The sequence below is a fragment of the Pantherophis guttatus genome, chromosome 1 (genome assembly GCF_059756535.1).
Source record: "Pantherophis guttatus breed Tessera chromosome 1, ASM5975653v1, whole genome shotgun sequence".
In the NCBI taxonomy this organism is placed as follows: domain Eukaryota; kingdom Metazoa; phylum Chordata; class Lepidosauria; order Squamata; family Colubridae; genus Pantherophis; species Pantherophis guttatus.
Genome location: NC_142063.1, coordinates 191,676,490 through 191,693,444, shown reverse-complemented (window position 1 = coordinate 191,693,444; position 16,955 = coordinate 191,676,490). Strand labels below are relative to the sequence as shown.

At 38.1% G+C, this 16,955-nt stretch overlaps 1 protein-coding gene across 4 annotated transcripts in view; it reads right to left on the bottom strand.

Annotated features, from left to right (window-relative positions):
* EHBP1 (EH domain binding protein 1) overlaps positions 1 to 12,193 on the bottom strand; it is a 302,398-nt gene extending 290,205 nt beyond the window's left edge. For 2 of the 4 annotated variants that reach the window (XM_034432474.2, XM_034432477.2), the window contains exons 1-2: positions 11,723 to 12,193; positions 10,179 to 10,597 (exon numbers count right to left, since the gene is read on the bottom strand). In XM_034432474.2, the coding sequence (XP_034288365.2) occupies positions 10,179 to 10,282 (104 nt within the window). In that variant the 5' untranslated portion in view covers positions 10,283 to 10,597; positions 11,723 to 12,193. The remainder of the gene's footprint in view (positions 1 to 10,178; positions 10,598 to 11,722) is intronic. The other 2 variants (XM_034432473.3, XM_034432475.3) reach the window with 1 other exon arrangement.
* Positions 12,194 to 16,955: the final 4,762 nt, after the last annotated feature.

Sequence of the window (16,955 nt, the reverse complement as noted above, 5' to 3'; positions counted from 1 at the left end):
ATTATTTTTGTCCTTCTGCATACTTTAGTGATCCTCCACAGCATATTGATACCTCTCTTTTTTCATGGTAGTCTCATTCTGAACAGAGAATGAATATTTGGAAGAGGCAGGTTTATTTCATTTATTTGTCAAATTTATATAACTGCCCATCTCACAAAACAAGTGACTCAGGTCACCTTCAGTGCTTAAGCAAGAACTAGATGAACAAGAAATTAAAATCTCCACTATCTTGATTTTTTCCCAGTTAAACAAATTTCCTGATAAGACTCACAAGGAAGACAGAGAAACCTTCACTGTTTCTTGCTCTGGTTTGCTTTCAAAAATTGCTTCAGCACTCTGTCAAGCAAGCAGAATAAAGGCATCGAAGAACTTTTTCAGAAAATATGAAAAAAACTGGCTCAAGATGAACAGAGAGTTAACAACTAGATCAAAAGGTAAGTGCCAAAAGTAGCTTTAATTCCAGACCAACGGTCAAACATTAATTTGAGTCATTGAAAAACTAAGTTCCAGGACAGAACTGCATTTCCTCAATTTTAAACTGGGATACACAGACACATGCAGTCTTCTACATACATTGTTCTACAACTACCATTTAATATATTTGGATTGAGAACTGATGCAAAGCAAAATAAAATATGAGAACGATAAAGACATAAATGCAGTTCTGCAAACTTCTTATATGGCACCATCCTTGTAATAAACCATTTATTTTCAGAAAGTCACTAAATAACCTCAAGTATTATTTAAAATCCACAAACTGAGGTTTCCTTCATAAGCAATTGACTTGCTTATGAAGGATCCTTGCATGATCAAGGACACACAAAATCTTCAGTGTCAAATGATTGTGGTTTGTCATCTAAGCAATCACTGCAAAATATATAAAGGCCTTTTAAATGGGCCTAAGAGATGGGTTAACTGATATAAGGGAATGAAAAGCAGAATTTCTGATTTATTCCTAGAACAGATTTTTTTTTAAAAAAGTAAAGTAACATTATATTAAATACACTCTATATTCAGGGAGGACTATTTCAGAATTGTGTTGCTTGTGTTTAATGTCTAGTAGAAGTGCTGACTTATTAGCGGGACTCACCGCCCTGAGTCCCGCAGGAGAAGGGCGGTATAGAAATAAAATAAAATAAATAAATTATTGCCATTATGTTAATTTATTATTTAAAATAAATAAAATAAATAAATTATTGCCATTATGTTAATTTAAGCATATTAGTTCAACTGCTAAATCTGCTTTTAGCCAATGTACAGAACAAGAAAATATGTTCTATGAAGCCCTTGGCTGTGATAAAGTCTACAGTTTACGTGTGCTTAACTCCCATTATGTCCTCCTGATCTAATTGTGCATAACTGTATGCCGAGTTGTGCTGGATCTTGTGGGAGAAGTGGTGACAGGAAAATGACTACAAACAAAGAAATGCATTATGATTAAGCATTACTTTACTGAAAGCACAAATACTGCCAGAAAGCATCTAGAGAATCACTTATGGCACCTACTACACTTCTCAGGGGTGTTTCCTTTTCACTCATTCCCCCACCCAACCTTTCATCAGCTTCTTTGAGGGATGAGTTACAGGCATCAAACAAAGCTAGATGAAAATGAAAAGCAGGACCGTGATGATGGCTTTTCAAAAAGCATGGAGTAAGGGAGCTGTTCTTGTCTGATAGGGAGAAATAAGAGAAACGGCTCTTCAGTACAGCTCAGCTCTACTTGCAAATCTCAATGCAAATCAAATGCAGAAATCTAATTATTTATTATTTATGGAATATTAGTTCCATTTCCCAAGTGTCAATGTAGATAGCAAATACTTTAAGAAACAAGTATCTTAATATTAATTAATACAATATTGGCTTTCTAAAACAACCGCTAGATGTCCGATCCCCTCTACCCCCAATTCATTCCTCTCTGCAAACCAAATATGTGAACCAACTACAAGCTGCATTATCAAATTATTTTCCAGTTGCACAAAAGCCTCAGCCAATTGCAGCTTTTCAAATGTGAAAAAAATAAAGATTAAAACCAAGAAATAATAATGTGATAGAATTCACTAATGGCAGATGCAAAAAAACCTTTTTAAGGGTCGTACATTGCACCTAAGATGTAGCAAATTACCTATAAATGAGTTTTTAGACAAATTCTCTATCGTGAGGAAAAGCACTTTCTCCAATGTTTCTCCTTTATTTGTCAAAGCTTTTCACTTTTCTAAAGATGAAGATATATAACTTCACTAGTGATATTGTTGGGCAGTGGGTGGGCAGAGACTGATCTTCTGAAAACAGTTATCTACTGCATACCACAAAGGCTTACTTCTTAAAATTAGTTTGTGGTAGGCTTTCAGTCCTTCTTTTTCTCTGCAGACACTTTTCCTTCATAAAAGCCTCTCAAGAGGATTTGAAGGGCTCCACTACTCAAACTGCGAAAATTGCAGTTAATTCTAAGTCATTTGTTTCTTCATCTCATCATGAGAAAGTCTGTTGCATTTCATCTTACACTGTTTGGGGGACGGAACAACAACACTCTTGAGATTTCTGGAGCACAAAAAGTTTCAGAGTAATGCAGCGGTGGATTCTACTTACCTTTACTACCGGTTCACAACGGGATCATGCAGATCGCTTCTGATGACATCAAGGTCAGTGAGCGGAGCCTTCTGACGGTTTTACTACCGGTTCTATAGAACCGGTCCAAACCGGGGGCAACCCACCACTGGAGTAATGGTATACAAAGAAACATTTCTCTGTGAATATCCTTACATTCCTTGAACATAGGTCTCAAGCCAATATATTTCATTTTAGATTAATTCTCTTCTGCCACCTCCACGAAGATTGCAATTGCAAGATTTCTCAGTCCCAATTCATTGGATAATACCATTCCTATAATGAGTTGGGCCTTCCCAGTAAGCCAAATGGACCTCTCGGTTGTAAAATGCCGTTGAGTCAATTCACTTAACTCAAACCATACATAAGGCCTGCAATCTTTAACAAAACAAGATAACTTAAGGAATTCAATATGAGATCAAATTGAAGGAATTACTGTGTCAAAGGGGAAAATAACTTTAGCTTGTAAGGAGGGGTTTGATGGAGAGAACAGGATATCTGTGACAGCAGTCAAGCATAAACGATTTTGACACTGTGTTAGAAAGATGATTGGAGCCAAGTCTCTGGTGATGTTAGAAATTAATTTTGAGGCAGCACAAGATTGGATAAGATAGGGAAAAGACTACAAGATATTTTGATTAGATTATTAGCATCCATCCTTAGGACTATAACTTTACAATTTAAAGTTTAGAATTGCAAGGCGTGAGATACTGCGACAATGCAGATGACTATTTAAACTTGGCTTATTTTAGTCTTTATTGTTACTCTAGAGATTACTGTTAACCCTGTTAGCCTTGAGAACCTGTGGTTTGGCAAAAAGGAGGTTCACTGATATTTCTATTCTGTCAAGAAACAAGCTTCACTTAAATACACATAGCATTTAGGTACATAATAAAATATATCATTTACTGTTTTAATGGAGCTTACTTGAGAACACTTTATTAATTACACCACTTATTAGAGGAAAGAAAATAGAAGCCAAAAGCTTTCAGATGGTAACAGCATCTTTAATCAAGTACAACAGTGGTGGGATTTAGCCAGTTCTATCTGGATCGCATGAACCAGTAGCGGCAACTGCGGGAGGCCTCATCCATCCGCCTGGAAGTAATGGCGACTACTGCGCATGCACAGAAGGCCATGCACACGCGCAGAGGTAGGTGCTCATATTTGCGAACCGGTAGGGAAGGTAAGTGAATCCCACCTCTGAAGTACAAATTATATATAAATATGACTATAAATATGACATTCTGAAAGAAACATCCCTAGTTTTCACTATACAGGAGAAATGTTACCATTTATGCCAAATTAAAGCAGAAAATACATTCCAATGGAGGCAGATATGTGTTTGTATCTGAAAAATGGGGGAATTAGGGAAGTGACACCCACTTAGCAAGGAATTTCTTTGTCTCTAGGAATGCCTTAGTAGATGCATTGTCTTCTTCCAAGTGGGTGAAATATGGCAGAACCATATGATGAGCCTGAATGTATTAAATGCTCAACCATACAATCTGAAGAGGTTTTTCTCAAAATAACAGCCAATGTCTCTGAAAGCTCGAATTTTATTTTCTTGAAATCTAAGAGCCAAGAAATCCTTGATGCAAAAAATTCAGAGCATCTGCAACAAACAAGAGATCCTATCACTGAAATTAATAAATGCAATGTATCAACCTGTGAAAAATTTAAAGTAAACCAACAATTCTGCATGCAAATCTTCTTTCCCCAGCCCTGCCCAGTTTATGTTTGTAAAGGATTCTACAGTTTGTAGAATCAATTTCTAGCAGATCTCAGAGCCTCATTTTCCTGTCAACTTCAAACAGACATTTCAAGTCCATTTCTCATCCAGTCTCCATACAGATACATAAGACACAGACCTGCAAACTGATTAATCTCTAAACATAGCCCACAAGCATCAAATAAGCAGGACAATAACATTATCCTTAACTCATCTTGTACAAATGAGAATTACACAGCACAACTCCCCAGTCACCTCCTACTTTCTTCATTCTCACCGTTTACTGATCCTATGTATTAACACACACTGTGGATAAAATATAATAAGCTGAATGCAACTCCTCACCCAATATTTTCATCCCCAGAAAATTTCTAAATGGCACTGCTCAGCTTCAGTGGCAAAATCTGACATTTTGGGGTGCATGATGAGGGAGCCACCTTCATTTCTTTTGATCTAAAAGTATCACCTGCTTTTGATTTTTTTATTCTCATATTCACAGATATGCACAGGTCTAATTCACTTATTTGGCAGGTTAACCCCTTAACATTCTTCCCAAAATGATTTTTTTTTAATTTTATTTCATTTTTGGTAATTTCATCATTACTATGATTCATTTAATAATTCCATGATTCACTTAACCACATGATTCACTTAATAACTGCAGTGAATTGCTTAACAACCATGGGAAAAAAATAAAATTTTAAACTACTGAATCATCGGAACTGGCAAGGAAATAGAAGGGAAGGTTTGGGGGAAAGGAGAAAAAAAAGGAGGACATGGCTTTGGTATTCTGCCCACAAACATTTCTGAAACAATAGTGAACTAAAAAAAATGACTTATCATCAGTAAAATGCAGCTTATTAAGTAATCTAAATGTTTTTTGCAAGAAGTTTAGATCAAATGAACATACAAATTGTAGCACAGGTTCATGATCAGCTTTTGATATTCTACAGCTTGAGGCAAGCAACACTGCTTCTCATTACGCCATATGCCAAGGTGGTGGATTCCAACGCCAATAATGGAACACCCTCAACATGACCAAAAGGTAACAGACTATCTTAAGGGATACAGAAAAACTTAATGGTATACACAAGTATATATACACTTGTATACCTACCGGTAGATGGTTTTTTAACAACTCATTTATCCCCACCTGCTTCCAGGCATCGATAATTTAAGATTTTTACTTTGCCTAATGAGAGGATCAATCATGCAAACAAAAATGCAAAAGCATCTATCTGCAGATCTCAATAAAATTTTTAAAATCGGAGTTCATTTCAATTTATGTATATCATTTGAAGCTGGCTTGAAATTTCAGTAGGGGGAATTCCAGCCATCATAAATAGTGGGAGTCGGCAGTTGTCCTCTTCTGCTAGAAGATGAGCTGCAACTTCAGGAAAAAAATGGGCATAGAAAAAAAGAAAGAAGTGAAAGAAACTGTAGTGAAAATAGCATGGACATAATGGAGCAAGATTAATATTCCTACAAAATAAATAAAAAAGGGAGATAAGAAGGATGTAGAAGCTAGTTGGAACTGATTGAAAAACAATGTTTCAAAATGCCAAAGAAGCATGTGGAGTTACGCTTGGTAATTCTTAGTGGAAAGTGAAAGAGAAAATACAGGTGCAAAAGAGGTAACAAAAAAGGATAAAAATAGTTAGTATCAAATTAGTGATTTTGGTGGAAATAAAACAATTTGAAAATGATGCCTGTGTTTAGCTATTGGCAGCTCTTGTTAATAATTTCTTTCTTAACTTTTTTCTTTTCTGCAACAAAGCAATTTAGTTGAGTCTGTGAAGCTGCTGCAGCAAAGTTACTGAATGTGGGGTTGAGTTTCTGGAGAAGATAGACTTATCGGCAGGTCATTTCATCTACCTCTCAGGTTTACTCTTTGGGGAAGGCTAGGAGTGAGAAATCCCCCTGAAACATGCCACCAGCACTTTGCTGGGATGGGTATGCCTGTGAGCAGGGGAAGGACAACTACTTCATGTGGCCCAGTGGTTTGGAAATAACCCACTCTAACCAAAAAGTGACTTTCAAGAACTTTGAGGAAACTCTTTTCATAAGTTTTACTAACTCCTGCAGGTTAAGCCTTGATGGCTTGGCAAAGGAAAGCTATTATATTCCAGTTATAAAACATAGTGGTATAAATAACCTGCAGCTGACAATATATCCATTAAAAAAGCAAATAAAGGTCAACCTTCACCCTATTTCAGCTGTTTTTAATAGTTACCAAAAGAAAGCATTTTAGAAAGCTCTAAAATAGAAGCGGAAAAGGAGGAGAGAAAATTCCTCCCTTTTGATAGACAGGTGAAGCTCTGCCAAGAGCTTATCTGCTTGGAGAGGAAAAATAGTAAAGAAGTAAAACAGAGCAACAGCAGCTTCCTATTAACACCATATAGGCCAGGCCGGTCAAACTGGCAGCTCATGGGCTTGATGCGTCACACACAGGCCACACCCACCCTCCACAAAGGCAAAAAAATGTCACGATATGTCACGATACATCACGTGACACGATCAAGTTTGATACCCGTGATATAGGCTGCGATCAGTGCTATAACTCTTCATTTTTGTAACAATATTCAAAAGGGCAATTCAAAAAAAAATGGAGCATTTCTTTCAGGAATAAAATTGCCTTTTCCAAACAGACATGTCAAATTTCAGGACATTTAATATCAAGTTTCATTCCTGATAGCGATGCTCCATTTGTTTCCACTCATCTATGTGCATTAGCTCTTCTGAATAAGCTTTTCTCAGAATCCATTTCCCTCCCAAGAGTACTTTAAGACTATTGTTGGCAATGTTGACTTATAAAAGGCCTATTATTCCTCCAAAAAGGCACTGTATTGTTGGAATGTTAGAACACTAGCACATTTAAATAGGAACATGTTAGCCAGATTTTTTTGTAATCAGAAGTATGCTTACAATATTGTCCAAGGGCATACTTCCTAGTTGTTACTCTATTTGACACTATTTTATTTCTCACATTTTTTGAAAGGTAAGCCAGGTTTGTTTCCTTTATTATACCAATTAAGGCAGTAGTTATGGTAAGTTACGAAGTCTAAGCTGTATTCCATAAACCAAAATAAACACCAACACACCACAAGGAAAGTAGTTATTTGTAACCAAAATATGATCATCCACAGTTTAGCAGAGAACCATCCTTTATGAAAAGCAATTGGTTACCATTTTGACTTTAATGCATATGAAAGTTTTTAATTATACTACTTCCAATTCTTACAGAGCTGAGGAAATTCAAGATAATGTTTATGTTATCAACCTAATCCTACAAAGAGCTAAGCATACCTAAAACCATTTATATCAATGGACTTAGATATTCAAGTAGGACCAGACTGAACATTTTCTACAGGGGTTTCTATAAAGCCACTAATGCTGCAGAAAAATCTTACATTTAATGCATGTGCTGAAAAAAGACACTCATACAACAGCCAAACTGCTCTTGGATGAGATTTGTCACAGTAAAACAGGACATCATCTGTATTGTTTCACCAGGCACAATGAGAATTTATCATTGTAGGAAATGTATATGTATGCTAAAATTGACTTCAGTGGGGCTTGTCAGCCTCATAATAAACTTGAGACACAATATTTGCTGCAGCCATAGTACCACAGGCTTAATCATGTGGTCCGAAACAGTGGACTGCATTTCTAACAAAAAAATAGTATAATATCCACATGGGCTTATCAGAGAAATGTTATGAAACAGTTAAGGATTTTAAACTACTGTACCAAAAATTACAATGCAAAATTCAGGTCCCAAACTCTTTAACTGGATCTTAGTTGTAAGTCTGTTTGGGAAAAACTTTTGAGATAAGGCTTGGTACTCAACTCTAAAAAAAAGAAAGCTGCATCCTTACCCCCAGCCCATATATTTTAATTAATAAGAGAACTATTTTCTGTACAGAACTGGTCAGCACCTTGCTTTGTACAGTAGAAGAAACTTCCTTTTCTCACAAAGTGGAACAAACAGGATGTTTGAGAACAGTTCTGATAATTCATACTATAGTAACTTATTCAAGTGGGAAAAAGGGGAGGAATTTTGTAGAAAAGAACACATATTCACAGTATATAGCAAAAAGCAAGTTATCTGACATTCTTTTAGTTAGTTTGACATTTCCTCCATGGCTTAATACCAGGGGTGGGCTGCTGGGGGTTCGCAGGGGTTCAGGAGAAACTCTAGCTAAGATTCTGTGCAGTTCGGAGAACCCTCAAATCTCACTCCTGTCTGGCCCCTCCCGCCCCTCCCTGCCCCTCCCAGGAGTCCCCCCTCAGCCCATTTTGGATGCAGGTAAGTGCAGGGCACACGCGGAGGCTCGGGGAGGGCGAAAAATGAGCCTACCGGATTTTCGGGAAGGGGCCTGTTTCCGGCCTCCAGAGGGCCTCCAGAGCCTGAGGAGGCCGTTTTCACCCTCCTGGAGGCTCAAGGAAAACCTCCAGAGCCAGGAGGGCAAAAATGCCCCCCCCCATGGTGCAGGAGGCCAACTAGGTCACGCCCACCATGGCCACGCCCACCCAGCAACGGGGCAGAGAACCCCTTGCTAAAATTTTTGAAGCCCACCCCTGCTTAATACCTACAAAATAGCTAAAACTTTACCCGTGGAATTCTTGGGAACTTGTTAAAGTGTAAAAGCTCACTGAAGAATCAGTGTCAGATGGTGGTCTTCGATGAAGTTTTTGTGAACTGCATTATATAAGAAATTCATGATCTATCCCTCATACCTTAAACATGTATAACAGTAAAATGCTCTGTATTCATATCCTAATCTGAGAAAATACATTTGTCCATGATTACAGTATATTATATAGTTAGCTAGCTTTTCCTCAAATCAGATCAGGCTACAAATAATTCAAGCTCAGGACCCTTCAAAACTGTATTGGGGGAAGGTCAGATAAGCCATTAGTTTTTAGATTCAAAACATCCCATTAAAAAACCAGTTAAAATCTAATAATAATCTGTAACACTGGAATAATAATACTATCAGGTTGGTATAAATGTAACATAATTCATGCAGAAGTTATATCGAACAATTTAAAATGCCACAGAAATACAATAATTAAGGATCCTGCCTATGTAGTAAACTGTAGAGCCAGAAACTAAAAACAAATCAATCCAGTTCATTATATATAGGATCTATTCTGAAGAAGAGTCAAAAATTTGCTCACTAAAGAAAGGGAGAGTAGAGCACACAGATATAAAGTTTGTCCAAGAGATTGATATTTTTTTTTAAAAAAAAACTGATTCAGTTACAAGATTCAGTTTTTCTTGTGAAGAAAAGCAGAAGTCACACTGAAAGCCCACTTGTCAAGAATGAAACCAGGCATCTGACACTAGGGTCATGCAGTTGATTACTCAGGACAAGCCAACCAACTTAAAATGTATTTATTAGGCGAAGATTGCTGGAATCCTTGTCTGACTAAGGAAATAACTTAAGAGAATTCTCAAGGCCAGGTCTTGACTTTTTCTCTTCGTCACTGGAATGGTAAAAGAAATATGTTTTAGCCAAAGTCAGAAATACACAGAGTGTGAAAAATTGCATTCTTAGCCTCTGGCAGATACTAGCTATCTAGTTTGTGGAGCTGCCAAGAGCCTGTTGTGATAACATATTAAAACAAAGAAAACTTACAGCATTGCGAGAAAAATGCACAAAGCTAATGGGTACTTGATATGATGATTCTCTATCAGCAAACCTAACAAAAGAGGAGTAATTATTCTCCAATTGCCTATTGTCCCACTGGAGAGGAAATGATACAATCATCAGCAGAAGAGGCAACAGTGATGCTCAGGCATCAGCAGCTCATTTCAACTGAAGACACTCCTTACCATTTCTTGGTGCATTCAACCATCAGTTCCTGATAAGAGGCCACAAACTGGAACTTGGATGCATGTTTCCCAACACGTTGCAGTCTTTTCCATACTGAAGCCATGCTGCAGAAGAATCAGCACACTTGAAGGCTCAACAGGAATAGGAAGGCTCAAGCTGAGCAAGGCAGTATAACTGTTAATGCTGAACAATGTGCCCAGAAGTCTAACAAAATTAACGGACACGTAAGAGGCTGAAAAGATGCTCAGGATTCATGGTTTGGATATCCCTTTCCCAGGATAAATCCTGTCTTAAGTGAATGGCACATTATTGGCTGGGGGCATCATGATTTGGAACAAGAAAGAAAGAAACTGTAGAAAAGTCCCTTATGAAGTCGTCATGTCTCTTCATAGGTTCCAATGAGTTTCAGATCATGAAACTAGAAAATAAAACAGAATTGCAGTTCTATAAGCAATGTTTTATGCCCTTCGCATTGCAAACACACCCCTCCCTTTCCAAACCCTGAAAGAAGGAAAAAATGCAGAAGCAATTTCAAGAATGTTAGCCACGAGTCAGTCTGGAAATAAACCAATCAGTTTTTTTTTATCAGCATTCTCATCTTCCAAAACAGCATTATATTCCCTCTCTCTTTTTCTCTCCCCCACCCTCCCCTCTCTCTCTCACACACACACAAACACACAGGAATCGATATTTAAAGAAGCAGGTCAGGACCACTCTCTAGCATCTTTGGGAAGCACTGCTGGGTTAAGGCACTGCCAGCAGAACACCCAAAGGGAGATGTGAGAAGTTCTTTGTCTCCATGCTGATGACAAAAAGGTGTAACAGTTGTCTCCTCCCCAGCCTTTCTTCCTAGGGGAATTTGTACATAATGGAGAAATAAGAGGGCAAGGATGCTCTTGCAGTGTTTATATTGGATGTGTGTACAAGAAGGTAGATGTAAGGGTGTTTGCTGAGTTTCAGCTGCTTAGGAGAGTAATTACCCTTTTCATTTTGTAGGGTACAATTCTTATTCCACAATGCTTTCTTTCCAGCCAAGAACATAGAGAGTTGGGAGGGGGAGAGAAGAACAATTTTTATTATTATTTTATTTTCGTGCCTTCTGGCTGAAGAAATAGTGAGCAATGGGTGGAGAGAAAGGGATAATGATGGCACCAGTGAAAGTGGAAAAGAGATGCACTAGAGGAGGCAGAGTTCTTCCTCCAAAGGTTTCTTCTTGTTGCCAGAGCATTCCCTTACTCTCTTAAGAGACTTGGCTTTCATTGTTTCCGCCTGTCTGGCTTGTTCGCCAACACAGACACCTTTTCCCTTTTTCTTCCAATGGTCTGTTACTCATTCCCTGCCCCTCACACTCAGCACTGGCTCTGGACTGGTTCAGAGCACCAAAGCCTTTTGATCTGGGGACAGAGAAGGAGGGGAGGGGAGTGTTGAGAGCTGCACAAGACATACCCCCAAAATCTGGGAATCATTAGGGCAGAGAAAACAAGGTGAAATCACCAAGCAGCCATTCAGACGTCTCGCCGCCGCCGCCTTTTCTCGTTCTTACCTTCCTCCAGCTCCACGCACATTTAATCCTAGTAAGGCTGGATCTGCTGCTGTCACACACGCCATCCAATACTGGCTCTGCCTATTACAGCTGCAGCAGCCGCAGATCCATTCCAGTTACCCGGGGATCAACACTGCAGATCCGGGAGCCTCAATCCAAGCCCAAGGCTCCCTTCTCAAAGCCGCCAGCCAGAAGGCGGTGGCAGCGCCACTGATCGTCCGAAGGTCCCAGCACCAGTTCGCATTCCACAGTCACTACCTTCCTGCAGCCAGAGGTGCGCGCCTCACAGCAACTTCGCCCAGCGGCGCAACCAAACCCACGGCTCAGAGCACGCCATTGGCAAGGGATCGGAGTCCACCCCAAGCAAGCGCGCCCATTGGCCGCAGGGTTATGTCAATCATTCCACCAGGCAGGGACTGAGAGAGGGCGGGGGAACCCAAGCTCTCCTTGCAGCAGGGTGGGATGAAAAGCGAGGAAAATAAACGATGGGTTCGTTCGTCTTGCCTCAGAGCTGTTTTTCTATTGGCTTTGAGAATTCTGAAGAGGCGGGTTGTTTATACCGAATCGAGTCATAATTGGGCAAAAAGGGCATCCGTTTGAAGAAAGTTGCAAGCTTTCGGATCGGGGAAATAAGTAACTGCGGCTGGTCGATCATTCGGAAGGAAGTCGTAGTCTTCGAACTCAGAAAACTTAAGCTTTGACACTAACCTACGTGGCCGTAGTTTAGATCCCGTTAGTGGATCATCTCTACATACATACTAATTTCTGTTATAAATGTTTAGAAATCTGAGGTTGAGGTGCAAGATTGGGGTTATTTAAAAAGGAGTACTTAATTCTAGTTTAATTTATAGAACATCCAAATTTACAGCCGCTGCTTAAACTGGGGTAGGAGAACGCATCCTGGAGTAATTTATGGGATACATGTGGGGAGCATATGCATTTTAAAAAGAATACATAAACTAAGTTGACTTTATCTGAGGACCTCTCGTTGGCAGTACGCGTATACATACAATCATTTTATTACCGTATCAATGTTAACTGTAATCTTTGTCGTGACTTGAATAAAAGAAAGACAGTTGATTTCTACTTTTCTTTCCCAAGCGAGAGAGGGAGATCTGTAACAAAATTGCTCCTCTTCAAGTGCCAGCCAGTCATGTTGCCTTCTAAAACCATTCTATCAATTCCTTTATCTGTTTTTCGTTTTTTTCTGTTCCAATTGTGAGCTGCATTTTGGAACCAGTGAGCCTGCTTGGTCTTCGCTGGGCTTATTAAAATTCCCTCTGCCTTGAATATTTTTAAATACTTCTTCAACTCTTGGTATTCCTGTCTAAGCAACTATGCACCGGCACTGAATAAACAAAAGTTCTACATTGAAAAGTGTGGTGTCCAACACTAGAAAAGCGTAATATCTATTATTAAAACAGTAAATGGGATGGTATTAATTTCAAAAATAATCAAGGAAAGAGTTAGAGTATTACTTTGTTCCTAAATATATTCCTGCAAAAAAGCAAGTAGGACAAGTTTTAGGTAGCAATCTTAAATCACCAAAACAGAAAATTTCTATTAAAGATCTTTGGATTGGGGATAGCAGAGATTCTTCTTGTATTGTATGTATCTCTTTAGCCATATTGTTTTTATATTCCATATAAAGTGCAGACATCCCTCCTTTATATCAAAGAATACAGTAGCTGTTCAGCAACTTGCTTTTCAAAACATCATTATTTATTAATATTTTCCATTTTGTTCTTTGCTTTAAGGTTCATATTACACTCCGCTAAAGACAGTACAGTAAAAGCATATAGTTTCTCATATAGTAGAGAAAATTAGTTACAAAAGTAAACCGTGACTTCATTGTGGTGTTATTTTTAAATTATTGCCTTCTGATTGGGCAAACATTACTATATACACATATTTCTCATGACCGTGGAAAAATTAAAGGCTTGAAAATCCCCATAATATATGAGAAATATGCAGCTATCAGACACTTCTGCCTACCTACACTTCTTTTACTGTTGGCAAATATTCTGTTACTCTGGCTAAACCAATAATAATGAGAAATAACATTTATGACAAAGTAGTCCATTGTCTATATACTAAATTTCAGATTGGAAAAATGGACAGTTGATCTGATCTCTTTTGATTTTCAAGGCAATGGCAGAAATTGACAAAATAAATAGTAGTTATTGTGCATTTTAATTTTCATGCTGAGTCACATCATCAGCCTTCTCTCCACATTCCATAACATTTGATTGGGGTTCTTTCAAGCTGCAAATCTTAGTATTAAAAATCTAGACAACCATTAGATGGAAGTTCTACTGTAACCTAGCAATTACCTAGACCATGGGTGTTCAACCTTTTGGCTTGCTGGAGTCACATTGAGTTAAGAGGAATTGTGTTGGGCCACATATAAAATATATAATGTAGTTAATGTATATAAACCACATAATGTTAAATGTTTTACGATCTTGTGGGACTGCATTACTAACTTTCAAGGGTTGTATGTGGCCCACAGGCCACACCTGATCTAGACTAACCCTACTGAAAATGGCAAGGATTAAATAAATTCAGTTTCTTGATGAGGCTACTTCTCATAAAATGGACTAGCAATTCCCTCAGAACATCTGCATAGACTCCTTTGAATTTACAATTTTAATTAAAACTGTGATCCCCTGATCCTTTTTGTGTTTGTAAATGTAAAATAAAATATACAAAAAACTTTGCAATTTACTCTAGATAGGAACGTTTTTGCTAACAAGTGAAATCTACTTGTTGAAATCCAACAAATGACTGACTTAGTATTATATTCCGAATCAAACTACTTAATTATATTTTAACTATTAAATATATCCAATTTCAAACTCCAACATGATCAATCCTAAAAACTACAGTAGTACCAAAAAAAAAGAGGTAATTTGTCAAATGTACATTTATTAAAAATTATTCATTATTCGGGATTATTACCAGTTACAGCATGCTGCTGATAGAATGGCATTTTTCCAGGGAACAGATTTTTCCTTTGCTCCACTCTGCATGGCCTATACAAGTTCCAGATAACTAGGATTGAGAAGTTCCTGTATATCTGTACACAGAGTATTGGATATTACTCTGTGTAGTTGTAGCAGCAACTAATTTTCAAGCAATTCTGAAGCTACCAAAGCTAGCAACAGCAATAAAAATTCATTCCAATTTTAGCTCCCAGTAGGATAAATTAAAGTAATCTCAACTAACATCAGAAAAGTGGGATTCCTTTGGCTCTTAAGATCTGCTAAGGCATAGAGCTTAAATACTTTTTTCCTTTGTGTTTGCATTCAAGTGTCAGGATCAAATAATATCAAGGAATTATACATAACAAAATAGTTAGATTTTAGTATGCATATTTTGATTTGTTGTTGTTCATCCCAGTGATTAAGACAGAGAGGACTAAAAATTGAAGTAATAACAAATATTTAAAGAAGGAAGAATAGTCAAACCACTCTAAGATTTCTTTTCTCTTCAAATATTATATTTACAGTTTATTATTTGAAACAAGTTCTTACCTGATTTATTCATTCATTCAATGTTCATTTGCACGCTGATGTTAAGCTTGGGGTGCATTTGAATGCAGATTTTGTTAATTTATGGCATCTGAGGCAATGTGGTTTTATGTTGTCATGCTGTAATGTTATTCATGCAAGAGTTAATAGCAGCATTGTAACAAGTTTTTGCAACTACAAAACACAAGCAGTTATACAAGGACAAAAATTACCCAGCAACTTTCTTTTAGCCTACTTATTTTAGCGGCTGTATGATTAAAAAAAGCAAGGCTTGTTTAAATTTCCCATTGTTCTCTTAGCAAGAATAGGAACTACACCAAGAAATGCTATGGAATTCTCTTGCATAGCAACTTCACCATCAGCATCAGCATCTGCAGTGCTTTTACTGCTTTACCTAGAAGTAATGCAGCCTGTCAATGATGGTGGCTGCTCTTCCACCATCATTGACTGCCTGCATTACTTCTAGGGCTGGTTAATAAAAGCCTTGGATGTATATTCTATGTGGCCCTAGGCTTCGGTCTTTAAATGATTATATGAAATATTTAGCCAAGACTTAGAACATTTAGCAGAACTGCAGGGAAAAACACAAAATTGGGTTGCTTTTGGGAGAAATGACTTGGAGATGAAGAGGCCTATATTATAATCCATGTTGCTGTTTAGTTTATATGCTGGGAGGGGCTCAATTAAAATTATAGGTAGAGAAAAGTATAATAATGGGGGAGTAACCTGTCTGGTAGGAAGAAGAGTGGTAAGATACTTGGGGCCCATCTCCCTGCCTGATTATTTCCTCACCCAAATAAAATATGGTAGCCAAACTGGCTTAGCCGCTAGTCTATGGGTTCTGTTGCTAAATAACAATGAATAATAGAACAATGAATAATAAGAACTCTCTCACACCTGATTTGACAGATTATTAAAAGATTGTGAGAATGTCATTGCTTGGTGCAAAAACAACAGTTAAGGATGTCATCAGGTGCTGCTTACTGGGAATAGCCTTCCAAAGTCAGGGAGGCTGTCCCTGAGTAACCACTTTTCACACCTCACTGATGCTGAGATTGGAGAAGACCCAGAGCTCTCCCTCCAAAAATGCCTTTAGTGTAAGGATAATCCAGAGTGACCATTGTTTACTCAAAGAGGCTTCCTGGCTGGGATTTAAGCATATTTCTTGGAAAGTCCTCTTCAAGAGTATTTTATCCAGAATGCTCTACATTAATGCCCTCTATGGAGGGTTATTGTAATGATTACAATAACCCTCCGATCCTTTGCCAACATCGCTTTCATGTGGACATCTGTAGACATGTGTACAGCTGCGTCAACATCAGTTCTCTCCCCTCCCCGCCAATTCTGATGAATGCAGGGCTGCCTGCAGGGAGCTCATGTCATTGGAATGATATTAGTGGGAGGTGGGATTTGACCAGAACACTCACCAGGTGAACATTCCATATTGAATCATACCCTAATTGCCTCTTTGCCCTGCTGGTGTTCAGTAAACAACTCCAGATTTTTTACATCATATTTTTATATCAGCGCTATATGATGTAAAACTGTAGTAAAATCACTAATATATTTTTTGTATCTTCCTGGATGTATAAAGGAAGCTAGCTGCTAACTTTGGGCCAGTCACTCTCAGCCAAACCCAAGTCACAGGGTGGTTGTTGTGGGGACACTAGGAAAAGGATATTACCCATATTTTTTGGAGT